This window comes from Oncorhynchus mykiss, chromosome 1 (assembly GCF_057628025.1).
Source record: "Oncorhynchus mykiss isolate SJ-2025 chromosome 1, ASM5762802v1, whole genome shotgun sequence".
Classification (NCBI taxonomy): Eukaryota; Metazoa; Chordata; class Actinopteri; order Salmoniformes; family Salmonidae; genus Oncorhynchus; species Oncorhynchus mykiss.
The window spans coordinates 841,679-857,539 of NC_143022.1; the positions used below are offsets into that span (position 1 = coordinate 841,679).

Sequence of the window (15,861 nt, forward strand, 5' to 3'; positions counted from 1 at the left end):
TTTTGTTATTTCGTTTCAATTTGTGTCCAATTAAGACCTAGCCAACCAGATGAGGGGAGTACCTAACTAATCAATTATCTTAATTGATCAATAAAGTGCACGCGAGGACTAAAAACCTGCACACATTGTAATCCAGAAATGTAGTTTGACACCCCTGATCAGTTGTTAAAAATCCTACCTGTGTAACTGCCCATTTATAAACAAACGGTCGTATCAGGGGCTTCATGTATTTGTCTAGCTTCTGCAGCAAATCAGGTTGGGTCAGGTCGACAGGGGAGCGGTCACTCCTATCCAGACAGTAGGTTATGGCATTATGGCTTCCTAAACAGAGAATCAAGGTACAGACAGATAGGGCCTGATATTACAAGTGTATGGTCACTGTCATGTGTCAGCCTAGTACCCATATGATGCTCCTAAGTGTATGGTCACTGTCATGTGTCAGCCTACTACCCATATGATGCTCCTAAGTGTATGGTCACTGTCATGTGTCAGCCTAGTACCCATATGATGCCCCTAAGTGCATGGTCACTGTCATGTGTCAGTCTAGTACCCATATGATGCCCCTAAGTGTATGGTCACTGTCATGTGTCAACCTAGTACCCATATGATGCTCCTAAGTGTATGGTCAATGTCATGTGTCAGCCTAGTACCCATATGATGCTCCTAAGGATGCAGTTCCTAAGGATCCAGATTACAACATACAGTAGGCGGCGGCCTATTATTCATTAAATCCCTTACTTCCCTACAAGGGAAATGGAAAGTGTTGGTGATGATATAATGCCATCTGATCAGTGTTGATGATATAATGCCATCTGATCAGTGTTGATGATGTAATGCCATCTGATTAGTGTTGATGACATAATGCCATCTGATCAGTGTTGATGACGTAATGCCATCTGATCAGTGTTGATGACATAATGCCATCTGATCAGTGTTGATAATGTAATGCCATCTGATCAGTGTTGATGATATAATGCCATCTGATCAGTGTTGATGATGTAATGCCATCTGATCAGTGTTGATGATGTAATGCCATCTGATTAAAGTGTTGGTGTTGTGACATAATGCCATCTGATCAGTGTTGATGACATAATGCCATCTGATCAGTGTTGATGACGTAATGCCATCTGATCAGTGTTGATGACATAATGCCATCTGATCAGTGTTGATGACGTAATGCCATCTGATCAGTGTTTATGACATAATGCCATCTGATCAGTGTTGATGACATAATGCCATCTGATCAGTGTTGATGACATAATGCCATCTGATCAAAGTGTTGGTGATGACATAATGCCATCTGATTAAAGTGTTGGTGTTGATGACATAATGCCATCTGATCAGTGTTGATGACATAATGCCATCTGATTAAAGTGGTGGTGTTGATGACATAATGCCATCTGATTAAAGTGTTGATGACATAATGCCATCTGATCAGTGTTGATGACATAATGCCATCTGATTAAAGTGTTGGTGTTGACATAATGCCATCTGATCAGTGTTGATGATATAATGCCATCTGATCAAAGTGTTGGTGACATAATGCCATCTGATTAAAGTGTTGGTGTTGATGACATAATGCCATCTGATCAGTGTTGATGATATAATGCCATCTGATTAAAGTGTTGGTGTGGTGACATAATGCCATCTGATCAGTGTTGATGACATAATGCCATCTGATCAGTGTTGATGACATAATGCCATCTGATTAAAGTGTTGGTGTGGTGACATAATGCCATCTGATCAGTGTTGATGACATAATGCCATCTGATCAGTGTTGATGTTGTGACATAATGCCATCTGATCAGTGTTGATGACATAATGCCATCTGATTAAAGTGTTGATGTTGTGACATAATGCCATCTGATTAAAGTGTTGATGTTGTGACATAATGCCATCTGATCAGTGTTGATGACATAATGCCATCTGATTAAAGTGTTGATGATATAATGCCATCTGATCAGTGTTGATGACATAATGCCATCTGATCAGTGTTGATGACATAATGCCATCTGATCAGTGTTGATGACATAATGCCATCTGATCAGTGTTGATGACATAATGCCATCTGATCAGTGTTGATGACATAATGCCATCTGATCAGTGTTGATGATATAATGCCATCTGATCAGTGTTGATGATGTAATGCCATCTGATCAGTGTTGATGACATAATGCCATCTGATTAAAGTGTTGGCAGTGTGACATAATGCCATCTGATCAGTGTTGATGATATAATGCCATCTGATCAGTGTTGATGATGTAATGCCATCTGATTAAAGTGTTGGTGTTGTGACATAATGCCATCTGATCAGTGTTTATGACATAATGCCATCTGATCAGTGTTGATGACATAATGCCATCTGATTAAAGTGTTGATGACATAATGCCATCTGATTAAAGTGTTGATGACATAATGCCATCTGATCAGTGTTGATGACATAATGCCTTCTGATTAAAGTGTTGATGACATAATGCCATCTGATCAGTGTTGATGACATAATGCCTTCTGATTAAAGTGTTGATGACATAATGCCATCTGATTAAAGTGTTGATGATATAATGCCATCTGATTAAAGTGTTGGTGATGATGACATAATGCCATCTGATTAAAGTGTTGATGACATAATGCCATCTGATTAAAGTGTTGATGACATAATGCCATCTGATTAAAGTGTTGATGACATAATGCCATCTGATCAGTGTTGATTATGTAATGCCATCTGATTAAAGTGTTGATGACATAATGCCATCTGATTAAAGTGTTGATGACATAATGCCATCTGATTAAAGTGTTGATGACATAATGCCATCTGATCAGTGTTGATGATATAATGCCATCTGATTAAAGTGTTGGTGATGACATAATGCCATCTGATCAGTGTTGATGATATAATGCCATCTGATTAAAGTGTTGATGACATAATGCCATCTGATCAGTGTTGTGACATAATGCCATCTGATCAGTGTTTATGACATAATGCCATCTGATCAGTGTTGATGACATAATGCCATCTGATTAAAGTGTTGATGACATAATGCCATCTGATTAAAGTGTTGATGACATAATGCCATCTGATCAGTGTTGATGACATAATGCCTTCTGATTAAAGTGTTGATGACATAATGCCATCTGATCAGTGTTGATGACATAATGCCTTCTGATTAAAGTGTTGATGACATAATGCCATCTGATTAAAGTGTTGATGATATAATGCCATCTGATTAAAGTGTTGGTGATGATGACATAATGCCATCTGATTAAAGTGTTGATGACATAATGCCATCTGATTAAAGTGTTGATGACATAATGCCATCTGATTAAAGTGTTGATGACATAATGCCATCTGATCAGTGTTGATTATGTAATGCCATCTGATTAAAGTGTTGATGACATAATGCCATCTGATTAAAGTGTTGATGACATAATGCCATCTGATTAAAGTGTTGATGACATAATGCCATCTGATCAGTGTTGATGATATAATGCCATCTGATTAAAGTGTTGGTGATGACATAATGCCATCTGATCAGTGTTGATGATATAATGCCATCTGATTAAAGTGTTGATGACATAATGCCATCTGATCAGTGTTGATGACATAATGCCATCTGATTAAAGTGTTGGTGTTGATGACATAATGCCATCTGATCAGTGTTGATGATATAATGCCATCTGATTAAAGTGTTGGTGTTGTGACATAATGCCATCTGATTAAAGTGTTGATGACATAATGCCATCTGATCAGTGTTGATGACATAATGCCATCTGATCAGTGTTGATAACATAATGCCATCTGATCAGTGTTGATGACATAATGCCATCTGATCAGTGTTGATGACATAATGCCATCTGATCAGTGTTGATGACATAATGCCATCTGATCAGTGTTGATGATATAATGCCATCTGATCAGTGTTGATGATGTAATGCCATCTGATCAGTGTTGATGATATAATGCCATCTGATCAGTGTTGATGACATAATGCCATCTGATCAGTGTTGATGACATAATGCCATCTGATCAGTGTTGATGACATAATGCCATCTGATCAGTGTTGATGATATAATGCCATCTGATCAGTGTTGATGACATAATGCCATCTGATTAAAGTGTTGGTGTTGATGACATAATGCCATCTGATCAGTGTTGATGATATAATGCCATCTGATCAGTGTTGATGATGTAATGCCATCTGATTAAAGTGTTGATGACATAATGCCATCTGATTAAAGTGTTGGTGTTGATGATATAATGCCATCTGATCAGTGTAGATGACATAATGCCATCTGATCAGTGTTGATGACATAATGCCATCTGATCAGTGTTGATGATATAATGCCATCTGATCAGTGTAGATGACATAATGCCATCTGATCAGTGTTGATGACATAATGCCATCTGATCAGTGTTGATGATATAATGCCATCTGATCAGTGTTGATGACATAATGCCATCTGATCAGTGTTGATGACATAATGCCATCTGATTAAAGTGTTCGCGGTGTGACATAATGCCATCTGATCAGTGTTGATGATATAATGCCATCTGATCAGTGTTGATGATATAATGCCATCTGATCAGTGTTGATGACATAATGCCATCTGATCAGTGTTGATGATGTAATGCCATCTGATTAAAGTGTTGGTGTTGTGACATAATGCCATCTGATCAGTGTTTATGACATAATGCCATCTGATTAAAGTGTTGATGACATAATGCCATCTGATCAGTGTTGATGATATAATGCCATCTGATTAAAGTGTTGGTGTTGTGACATAATGCCATCTGATTAAAGTGGTGGTGTTGTGACATAATGCCATCTGATTAAAGTGTTGGTGTTGTGACATAATGCCTTCTGATTAAAGTGGTGGTGTTGTGACATAATGCCATCTGATTAAAGTGTTGGTGTTGTGACATAATGCCTTCTGATTAAAGTGTTGGTGTTGTGACATAATGCCTTCTGATTAAAGTGGTGGTGTTGATGACATAATGCCATCTGATTAAAGTGTTGATGACATAATGCCATCTGATCAGTGTTGATGATATAATGCCATCTGATTAAAGTGTTGGTGATGACATAATGCCATCTGATCAGTGTTGATGACATAATGCCATCTGATTAAAGTGTTGATGACATAATGCCATCTGATCAGTGTTGATGACATAATGCCATCTGATAAGTGTTGATGACATAATGCCATCTGATCAGTGTAGATGACATAATGCCATCTGATCAGTGTTGATGACATAATGCCATCTGATCAGTGTTGATGATATAATGCCATCTGATCAGTGTAGATGACATAATGCCATCTGATCAGTGTTGATGACATAATGCCATCTGATCAGTGTTGATTATATAATGCCATCTGATCAGTGTTGATGACATAATGCCATCTGATCAGTGTTGATGACATAATGCCATCTGATTAAAGTGTTCGCGGTGTGACATAATGCCATCTGATCAGTGTTGATGATATAATGCCATCTGATCAGTGTTGATGATATAATGCCATCTGATCAGTTTTGATGACATAATGCCATCTGATCAGTGTTGATGATGTAATGCCATCTGATTAAAGTGTTGGTGTTGTGACATAATGCCATCTGATCAGTGTTTATGACATAATGCCATCTGATTAAAGTGTTGATGACATAATGCCATCTGATCAGTGTTGCTGATATAATGCCATCTGATTAAAGTGTTGATGACATAATGCCATCTGATTAAAGTGTTGATGACATAATGCCATCTGATTAAAGTGTTGATGACATAATGCCATCTGATCAGTGTTGATGACATAATGCCATCTGATCAGTGTTGATGATATAATGCCATCTGATCAGTGTTGATGACATAATGCCATCTGATTAAAGTGTTGGTGTTGATGACATAATGCCATCTGATTAAAGTGTTGATGACATAATGCCATCTGATTAAAGTGTTGATGACATAATGCCATCTGATCAGTGTTGATGACATAATGCCATCTGATTAAAGTGTTGATGATATAATGCCATCTGATTAAAGTGTTGATGATATAATGCCATCTGATTAAAGTGTTGATGATATAATGCCATCTGATCAGTGGTGATGACATAATGCCATCTGATCAGTGTTGATGACATAATGCCATCTGATTAAAGTGTTGATGATATAATGCCATCTGATTAAAGTGTTGATGACATAATGCCATCTGATTAAAGTGTTGATGACATAATGCCTTCTGATTAAAGTGGTGGTGTTGTGACATAATGCCTTCTGATTAAAGTGTTGGTGTTGTGACATAATGCCTTCTGATTAAAGTGTTGGTGTTGTGACATAATGCCATCTGATTAAAGTGTTGGTGTTGTGACATAATGCCTTCTGATTAAAGTGTTGGTGTTGTGACATAATGCCTTCTGATTAAAGTGTTGGTGTTGTGACATAATGCCTTCTGATTAAAGTGTTGGTGTTGTGACATAATGCCATCTGATTAAAGTGTTGGTGTTGTGACATAATGCCTTCTGATTAAAGTGTTGGTGTTGTGACATAATGCCATCTGATTAAAGTGTTGGTGTTGTGACATAATGCCTTCTGATTAAAGTGTTGATGACATAATGCCATCTGATTAAAGTGGTGGTGTTGTGACATAATGCCTTCTGATTAAAGTGGTGGTGTTGTGACATAATGCCATCTGATTAAAGTGGTGGTGTTGTGACATAATGCCATCTGATTAAAGTGGTGGTGTTGTGACATAATGCCATCTGATTAAAGTGGTGGTGTTGTGACATAATGCCTTCTGATTAAAGTGGTGGTGTTGTGACATAATGCCATCTGATTAAAGTGGTGGTGTTGTGACATAATGCCTTCTGATTAAAGTGGTGGTGTTGTGACATAATGCCTTCTGATTAAAGTGGTGGTGTTGTGACATAATGCCATCTGATTAAAGTGGTGGTGTTGTGACATAATGCCTTCTGATTAAAGTGTTGATGACATAATGCCATCTGATTAAAGTGTTGGTGTTGTGACATAATGCCTTCTGATTAAAGTGTTGATGACATAATGCCATCTGATTAAAGTGGTGGTGTTGTGACATAATGCCTTCTGATTAAAGTGTTGATGACATAATGCCTTCTGATTAAAGTGGTGGTGTTGTGAATGCAGCATAACAGCAGTACTGTAATGTGTTTAAAAGCTATGGTGAAGTAATTAATAGTAGATACAGTAGACCAGTTCCTCAGGGGAACATCCCATAGAGCACAGGGCTGGTGATCCATCCAGGTGTCTTACCTGGTACAGCTAGGTTCCTCAGGGGAACATCCCATAGAGCACAGGGCTGGAGATCCATCCAGGTGTCTTACCTGGTACAGCTAGGTTCCTCAGGGGAACATCCCAAAGAGCACAGGGCTGGTGATCCATCCAGGTGTCTTACCTGGTACAGCTAGGTTCCTCAGGGGAACATCCCATAGAGCACAGGGCTGGAGATCCATCCAGGTGTCTTACCTGGTACAGCTAGGTTCCTCAGGGGAACATCCCAAAGAGCACAGGGCTGGTGATCCATCCAGGTGTCTTACCTGGTACAGCTAGGTTCCTCAGGGGAACAACCCATAGAGCACAGGGCAGGTGATCCATCCAGCTGTCTTACCTGGTACAGCTAGGTTCCTCAGGGGAACATCCCATAGAACACAGGGCAGGTGATCCATCCAGGTGTCTTACCTGGTATAGCTAGGTTCCTCAGGGGAACGTCCCATAGAGCACAGGGCAGGTGATCCATCCAGCTGTCCATGGGAAGTTCCTTCAGAGACACCTGCACTTCAGACACCACCTCTGAGGACATTTGTGGGTGCTAAAGATGTACAGTTATATTTCATCAAACAATGTACTGAAATTAATGAATGACTGTATGACCGACTGTCCACTAATGACCGACTGTCCTCTAATGACCGACTGTCCTCTAATGCAGGACTGTCCTCTAATGCAGGACTGTCCTCTAATGACTGAGGCCTCTATGTATTTTAAATAGTTCTAAGGTCAGCCGTCCATCTGCCATTTAAACTAGGTCAGCCGTCCATCTGCCATTTAAACTAGGTCAGCCGTCCATCTGCCATTTAAACTAGGTCAGCCGTCCATCTGCCATTTAAACTAGGTCAGCCGTCCATCTACTATTTAAACTAGGTCAGCCGTCCATCTACCATTTAAACTAGGTCAGCCGTCCATCTGCCATTTAAACTAGGTCAGCCGTCCATCTGCTATTTAAACTAGGTCAGTCGTCCATCTGCCATTTAAACTAGGTCAGTCGTCCATCTGCCATTTAAACTAGGTCAGCCGTCCATCTGCCATTTAAACTAGGTCAGCCGTCCATCTGCCATTTAAACTAGGTCAGTCGTCCATCTGCTATTTAAACTAGGTCAGCCGTCCATCTGCCATTTAAACTAGGTCAGCCGTCCATCTGCCATTTAAACTAGGTCAGCCGTCCATCTGCCATTTAAACTAGGTCAGTCGTCCATCTGCCATTTAAACTAGGTCAGCCGTCCATCTGCCATTTAAACTAGGTCAGTCGTCCATCTGCCATTTAAACTAGGTCAGTCGTCCATCTGCTATTTAAACTAGGTCAGCCGTCCATCTGCCATTTAAACTAGGTCAGCCGTCCATCTGCCATTTAAACTAGGTCAGCCGTCCATCTGCCATTTAAACTAGGTCAGCCGTCCATCTGCCATTTAAACTAGGTCAATGCAAAAGGCTGATTGAGGACCCTTATACTGAAGAATTTGTTGTTTTTCTATGATTGTATATGGATGTGAAAATTGATGTGTATATCGGTCTATATTGATGTGTATGGTGTACATTGATGTGCATAGAGATGTGTATGGTGTATATTGATGTGTATATTGATGTGTATGGTGTATATTGATGTGTATATTGATGTGTATATTGATGTGTATGGTGTATATTGATGTGTATATTGGTGTGTATATTGATGTGTATATTGATGTGTATGGTGTATATTGATGTGTATGGTGTATATTGATGTGTATAGTGTATATTGATGTGTATAGTGTATATTGATGTGTATGGTGTATATTGATGTGTATAGTGTATATTAATGTGTATGGTGTATATTGATGTGTATGGTGTATATTGATGTGTATATTGATGTGTATGGTGTATATTGATGTGTATATTGATGTGTATGGTGTATATTGATGTGTATGGTGTATATTGATGTGTATAGTGTATATTGATGTGTATAGTGTATATTGATGTGTATGGTGTATATTGATGTGTATGGTGTATATTGATGTGTATATTGATGTGTATGGTGTATATTGATGTGTATATTGATGTGTATGGTGTATATTGATGTGTATGGTGTATATTGATGTGTATGGTGTATATTGATGTGTATATTGATGTGTATGGTGTATATTGATGTGTATGGTGTATATTGATGTGTATGGTGTATATTGATGTGTATGGTGTATATTGATGTGTATGGTGTATATTGATGTGTATGGTGTATATTGATGTGTATTGATGTGTATGGTGTATATTGATGTGTATGGTGTATATTGATGTGTATAGTGTATATTGATGTGTATGGTCTATATTGATGTGTATGGTGTATATTGATGTGTATGGTGTATATTGATGTGTATGGTGTATATTGATGTGTATGGTGTATATTGATGTGTATTGATGTGTATGGTGTATATTGATGTGTATGGTGTATTTTGATGTGTATGGTGTATATTGATGTGTATTGATGTGTATGGTGTATATTGATGTGTATGGTGTATATTGATGTGTATGGTGTATTTTGATGTGTATGGTGTATTTTGATGTGTATGGTGTATTTTGATGTGTATGGTGTATATTGATGTGTATTGATGTGTATGGTGTATATTGATGTGTATGGTGTATATTGATGTGTATGGTGTATATTGATGTGTATGGTGTATATTGATGTGTATAATGTATATTGATGTGTATGGTGTATATTGATGTGTATGGTGTATATTGATGTGTATAATGTATATTGATGTGTATGGTGTATATTGATGTGTATGGTGTATTTTGATGTGTATGGTGTATTTTGATGTGTATGGTGTATTTTGATGTGTATGGTGTATATTGATGTGTATTGATGTGTATGGTGTATATTGATGTGTATGGTGTATATTGATGTGTATGGTGTATATTGATGTGTATAATGTATATTGATGTGTATGGTGTATTTTGATGTGTATGGTGTATATTGATGTGTATGGTGTATATTGATGTGTATGGTGTATATTGATGTGTATGGTGTATATTGATGTGTATGGTGTATATTGATGTGTATGGTGTATATTGATGTGTATGGTGTATATTGATGTGTATGGTGTATATTGATGTGTATAGTGTATATTGATGTGTATGGTGTATTTTGATGTGTATGGTGTATATTGATGTGTATGGTGTATTTTGATGTGTATGGTGTATATTGATGTGTATGGTGTATATTGATGTGTATGGTGTATTTTGATGTGTATGGTGTATATTGATGTGTATAGAGTACATTGATGTGTATTTGTATTTATTATGGATCCCCATTAGTTCCTGCCAAAGCAGCAGCTACTCTTCCTGGAGTCCAGCAAAATTAAGGCAGTTTATACAATTGTAAAATATTACAAAACATTCACAACACACTGTCACGGCTACCTGCCGCCCCAATGTGTCTGTGCCAATGTTTCTGTGCCAATGTTTGTGTCAGTTACTTGATGTGGAATAGAGTTCAATGTAGTCATGGTTCTTTATAGTACTGTGCGCCTCCCATAGTCTGATCTGGACTTGGGGACTGTGAAGAGACCTCTGGTGGCATGTCTTGTGGGGTATGTATGGGTGTCCAAGCTGTGTGCCGGTAGTTTAAACAGACCTCTGGTGGCATGTCTTGTGGGGTATGCATGGGTGTCCAAGCTGTGTGCCGGTAGTTTAAACAGACACCTCGGTGCATTCAACATGTCAACCCCTCGCATAAATAAAAGTAGTGATGAAGTCAATCTCCACTTTCAGCCAGGAGAGATTGACATGCATATTATTAATATTAGCTCTGTGTTCATCCAAGGGCCAGCCGTGCGGCCCTGTTCTGAGCCAATTACAATTTTCCTAAGTTATTTTTGTGGCACCTGACCACATGACTGAACAGTAGTCAAGGTGCGACAAAATTAGGGCCTGTAGGACCTGCCTTGTTGATAGTGTTGATAGTGTTAAGAAGGCAGAGCATCGCTTTATTATAGACAGACTTCTCCCTCATCTTAGCTACTACTTCATCAATATGTTTTGACCATGACAGTTTACAATCTAGTGTTACTCCAAGCAGTTTAGTCATCTCAACTTGCTCAATTTCCATATTGTTTATTACAAGATTTAGTTGAGGTTTAGGATTTAGTGAGTGATTTGTTCCAAATACAATGCTTTTAGTTTTAGAAATATTTAGGGCTAACGGATACCTTGCCACCCACTCTGAAACTAACTGCAGCTCTTTGTTGAGTGTTGCAGTCATTTCAGTTGCTGTAGTAGCTGACGTGCATAGTGTCGAGTCATCAGCAAAAATAGAAACTCTGGCTTTACTCAAAGTCAGTAGCATGTCCTTCGTAAAATTTTAAAAAGCAAGGGGCCTAAACAGCTACCCTGGGGAATTCCTGATTCTAACTGGATTATATACGAGAGGCTTCCATTAAAGAACACCCTCTGTGTTCTGTTAGACAGGTAACTCTTTATCCACATTATAACAGGGGGTGTAAAGCCATAACACCCTCTGTGTTCTGTTAGACAGGTAACTCTTTATCCACATTATAACAGGGGGTGTAAAGCCATAACACATATGTTTTCCATCAGCAGACTATGATCAATAACATCAAAAGCTGCACTGAAGTCTACCAAGACAGCCCCCACAATCATTTTATCATCAATTTCTCTCAGCCAATCATCAGTCATCTGTGTAAATGCTGTGCTTGTTGAGTGTCCTTCCCTATAAGCATGCTGAAATTATGTTGTCAATTTGTTTACTGTGAAATAGCATTGTATCTGCTCAAACACAATTTTTTCCAGAAGTTTACTACGGGTTGGTAACAGGCTGATTGGTCGGCTATTTGAGCCAGTAAAGGGGGCTTTACTATTCTTAGGTAGCGGAATGACTTTCGCTTCCCTCCAGGTCTGAGGGCACACACTCTCTAGTAGGCTTAAATTGAAGATGTGGCAAATAGGAGTGTCAATTTTCCATCCAAATTGTCAGACCCTGGTGGCTTGTCATTGTTGATAGACAACAATAATTGTTTCACCTCTTCCACACTGACTTTACAGAATTCAAAAGCACAATTCTTGTCTTTCATAATTTGGTCCTATATACTTGGATGTGTAGTGTCAGCGTTTGTTGCTGGCATGTCATCCCTAAGTTTGTCTTGCCAATGAAAAGGTCATTAAAGTAGTTTGCAATATCAGTGGGCTTTGTGATGAATGAGCCATCTGATTCAATGAAGGCTTTTTTCCGAGTTGGCTTTTTTCCCCTAAATGTAATTTAAGGTGCTCCAAAGCTTTTTACTATCATTCTATATATAATTTATCTTTGTTTCATAGTGTAGTTTATTTGTATTTAATTTAGTCACATGACTTCTTAATTTGCAGTACGTTTGCAATTCAGTTGGGCTGCCAGACTTAATTGCCATACCTTTTTCCTTGATATTGATGTGTACTAATGTGTATATTGCTGTGTATAATGTATATGGATTTGTAGTGTATTTTGATGTTTATAAACTGGGTGGTTTGAGCAGTGAATGCTGATTGGCTGAAAGCCGTGGTATAGCAGACCGTATACCATGGGTATGACAAAACATTTATTTTTACTGCTCTAATTACGTTGGTAACCAGTTTATAACAGCAATAAGGCACCTCTGGGGTTTATGATATATGACAAATATACCACGGCTAAGGGCTGTGTCCAGGCACTCAGTGTTGCGTCGTGCATGCCGTGGTATATTGGCAATTAGTATATCAATGTGAATATTGATCTATATAGTGTATATTGCTCTGTATAATATATACTGATGTGTATAATATATATTGATGTATATAGTGTATATTGCACTGTATAATATATACTGATGTGTATAATATATATTGATGTGTATAGTGTATATTGATGTATATTGATGTGCATTGTGTACATTGATGTGTACTGATGTGTATATTGTATATTGATTGAATATTGATGTGTACTGATGTATATAGTGCATATTAATGTGTATATTGGCGTACATTAATGTGTATAATCTAGATGTGTGTATATTGATGTGTATAGTGTATATTGATATGTATATTACGTGAATACTGATGTGTAGTGTTTATTGACGTGTACATTGTGTATATTGATTGACTATTGACGTGTATTGATGTGTATACTGTATATTGATGTATATAATGTGTATAGTGTACATTAATGTGCATAGTCTAGATTTGTGTATATTGATGTATATAGTTTAATTAATGTATATTGATGTGTATAGAGTATATTGATGTGTATAGAGTATATTGATGTGTATAATGTATATTGATGTGTATAGAGTATATTGATGTGTATAGAGTATATTGATGTGTATAGAGTATATTGATGTGTATAGAGTATATTGATGTGTATAATGTATATTGATGTGTATAGAGTATATTGATGTGTATAGAGTATATTGATGTGTATAATGTATATTGATGTGTATAGAGTATATTGATGTGTATAGAGTATATTGATGTGTATAGAGTATATTGATGTGTATAATGTATATTGATGTGTATAGAGTATATTGATGTGTATAATGTATATTGATGTGTATAGAGTATATTGATGTGTATAGAGTATATTGATGTGTATAGAGTATATTGATGTGTATAGAGTATATTGATGTGTATAGAGTATATTGATGTGTATAGAGTATATTGATGTGTATAATGTATATTGATGTGTATAGAGTATATTGATGTGTATAATGTATATTGATGTGTATAGAGTATATTGATGTGTATAGAGTATATTGATGTGTATAGAGTATATTGATGTGTATAGAGTATATTGATGTGTATAGAGTATATTGATGTGTATAGAGTATATTGATGTGTATAGAGTATATTGATGTGTATAGAGTATATTGATGTGTATAGAGTATATTGATGTGTATAGAGTATATTGATGTGTATAGAGTATATTGATGTGTATAGAGTATATTGATGTGTATAGTGTATATTGATGTGTATAGTTTAATTCATGTATATTGATGTATATAGTGCATATTGATGTATATAAATGTGAATAGTGTATATTGACGTGTATGATGTATATTGATGTGTATAGTGTATATTGATGTATATAAATGTGAATAGTGTATATTGACGTGTATAATGTATATTGATGTGTATAGTGTATATTGACGTGTATAATGTATATTGATGTGTATAGTGTATATTGATGTTTATAGTGAACTGTGTATTGATGTGTATATTGGTAAAATAGTGTATATTGGTGTATTTAGCTCAGTGTGTCAAATCGAAGGGCCTGTTGTCCGGACCTCTGGCAGCCTCTTTGGGGGTGCCTCAGGGTTCAATTCTCGGGATTACTCTTTTCCCTGTATATATCAATGATGTTGCTCTTGCTGCTGGTGATTCTCTGATCCACCTCTACGCAGACGACACCATTCTGTTTACATCTGGCCCTTCTTTGGACACTGTGTTAACTAACCTCCAGACGAGCTTCAATGCCATACAACACTCCTTCCGTGGCCTCCAACTGCTCTTTATTGCAAGTAAAACTAAATGCATGATATTCAACCGATCGCTGCCAGCACCTGCCCGCCCGTCCAGCATCACTACTCTGGACGGTTCTGACTTAGAATATGTGGACAACTACAAATAACTAGGTGACTAGTTAGACTGTAAACTCTCCTTCCAAACTCACATTAAGCATCTACAATCCAAAATTAAATCTAGAATCTGCTTCCTATTTCACAACAAAGCCTCCTTCAACATACCCTCGTAAAACTGACCATCCTACCGGCCCTCGACTTCAGCGAAGTCATTTACAAAATAGCCTCCAACACTCTACTCAGCAAACTGGATCACAGTGCCATCTGTTTTGTCACCAAAGCCCCATATACTACCCACCACTGCGACCTGTACGCTCTCGTTGGCTGGCCCTCGCTTCATTCTCGTCGCCAAACCCACTGGCTCCAGGTCATCCACAAGTCTCTGCTAGGTAAAGCCCCACCTTATCTCAGCTCACTGGTCACCATAGCAGTACCCACCTGTAGCACTCGCTCCAGCAGGTATATCTCACTGGTCTCCCCCAAAGCCAATTCTTCCTTTGGCCGTCTCTCCTTCCAGTTCTCTGTTGCCACGAACTGCAAAATGACTGGAACGAACTGCAAAAATCTCTGAAGCTGGAGACTCTTACCTCCCTCACTGGCTTTAAGCATCAGCTGTCAGAGCAGCTCACAGATCACTGCACCTGTACATAGCTCATCTGTAAATAGCCCATCCAATCTACCTCATCCCCTTACTATATTTATTTATTTATTTATTTATCTTGCTCCTTTGCACCCCGGTATCTCTACTTGCACATTCTACCATTCCAGTGTTAAATTGCTATATTGTAATTACTTCGCCACCATGGCCTATTTATTGCCTTACCTCTCTTATCTCACCTCATTTGCACATGCTGTATATAGATTTTTCTACTGTATTATTGATTGTATGTTTGTTTATTCCATGTGTAACTCTGTGTTTTATGTGTCTAACTGCTTTGCTTTATCTTGGTCAGGTCGCAGTTGCAAATGAGAACTTGTTCTCAACTGGC

The 15,861-nt window shown here is 37.7% G+C and overlaps 1 protein-coding gene across 1 annotated transcript in view; it reads right to left on the reverse strand.

Moving 5' to 3' along the window:
• Positions 1–15,861, reverse strand: part of plcxd1.1 (phosphatidylinositol-specific phospholipase C, X domain containing 1, tandem duplicate 1) — a 41,275-nt gene that overhangs the window by 17,700 nt on the left and 7,714 nt on the right. Inside the window, exons 2-3 of the mRNA XM_090222634.1 lie at positions 7,704–7,833; positions 179–321 (exon numbers count right to left, since the gene is read on the reverse strand). Of these exons, the coding sequence (XP_090078760.1) occupies positions 179–321; positions 7,704–7,824 (264 nt within the window). The 5' untranslated portion in view covers positions 7,825–7,833. The remainder of the gene's footprint in view (positions 1–178; positions 322–7,703; positions 7,834–15,861) is intronic.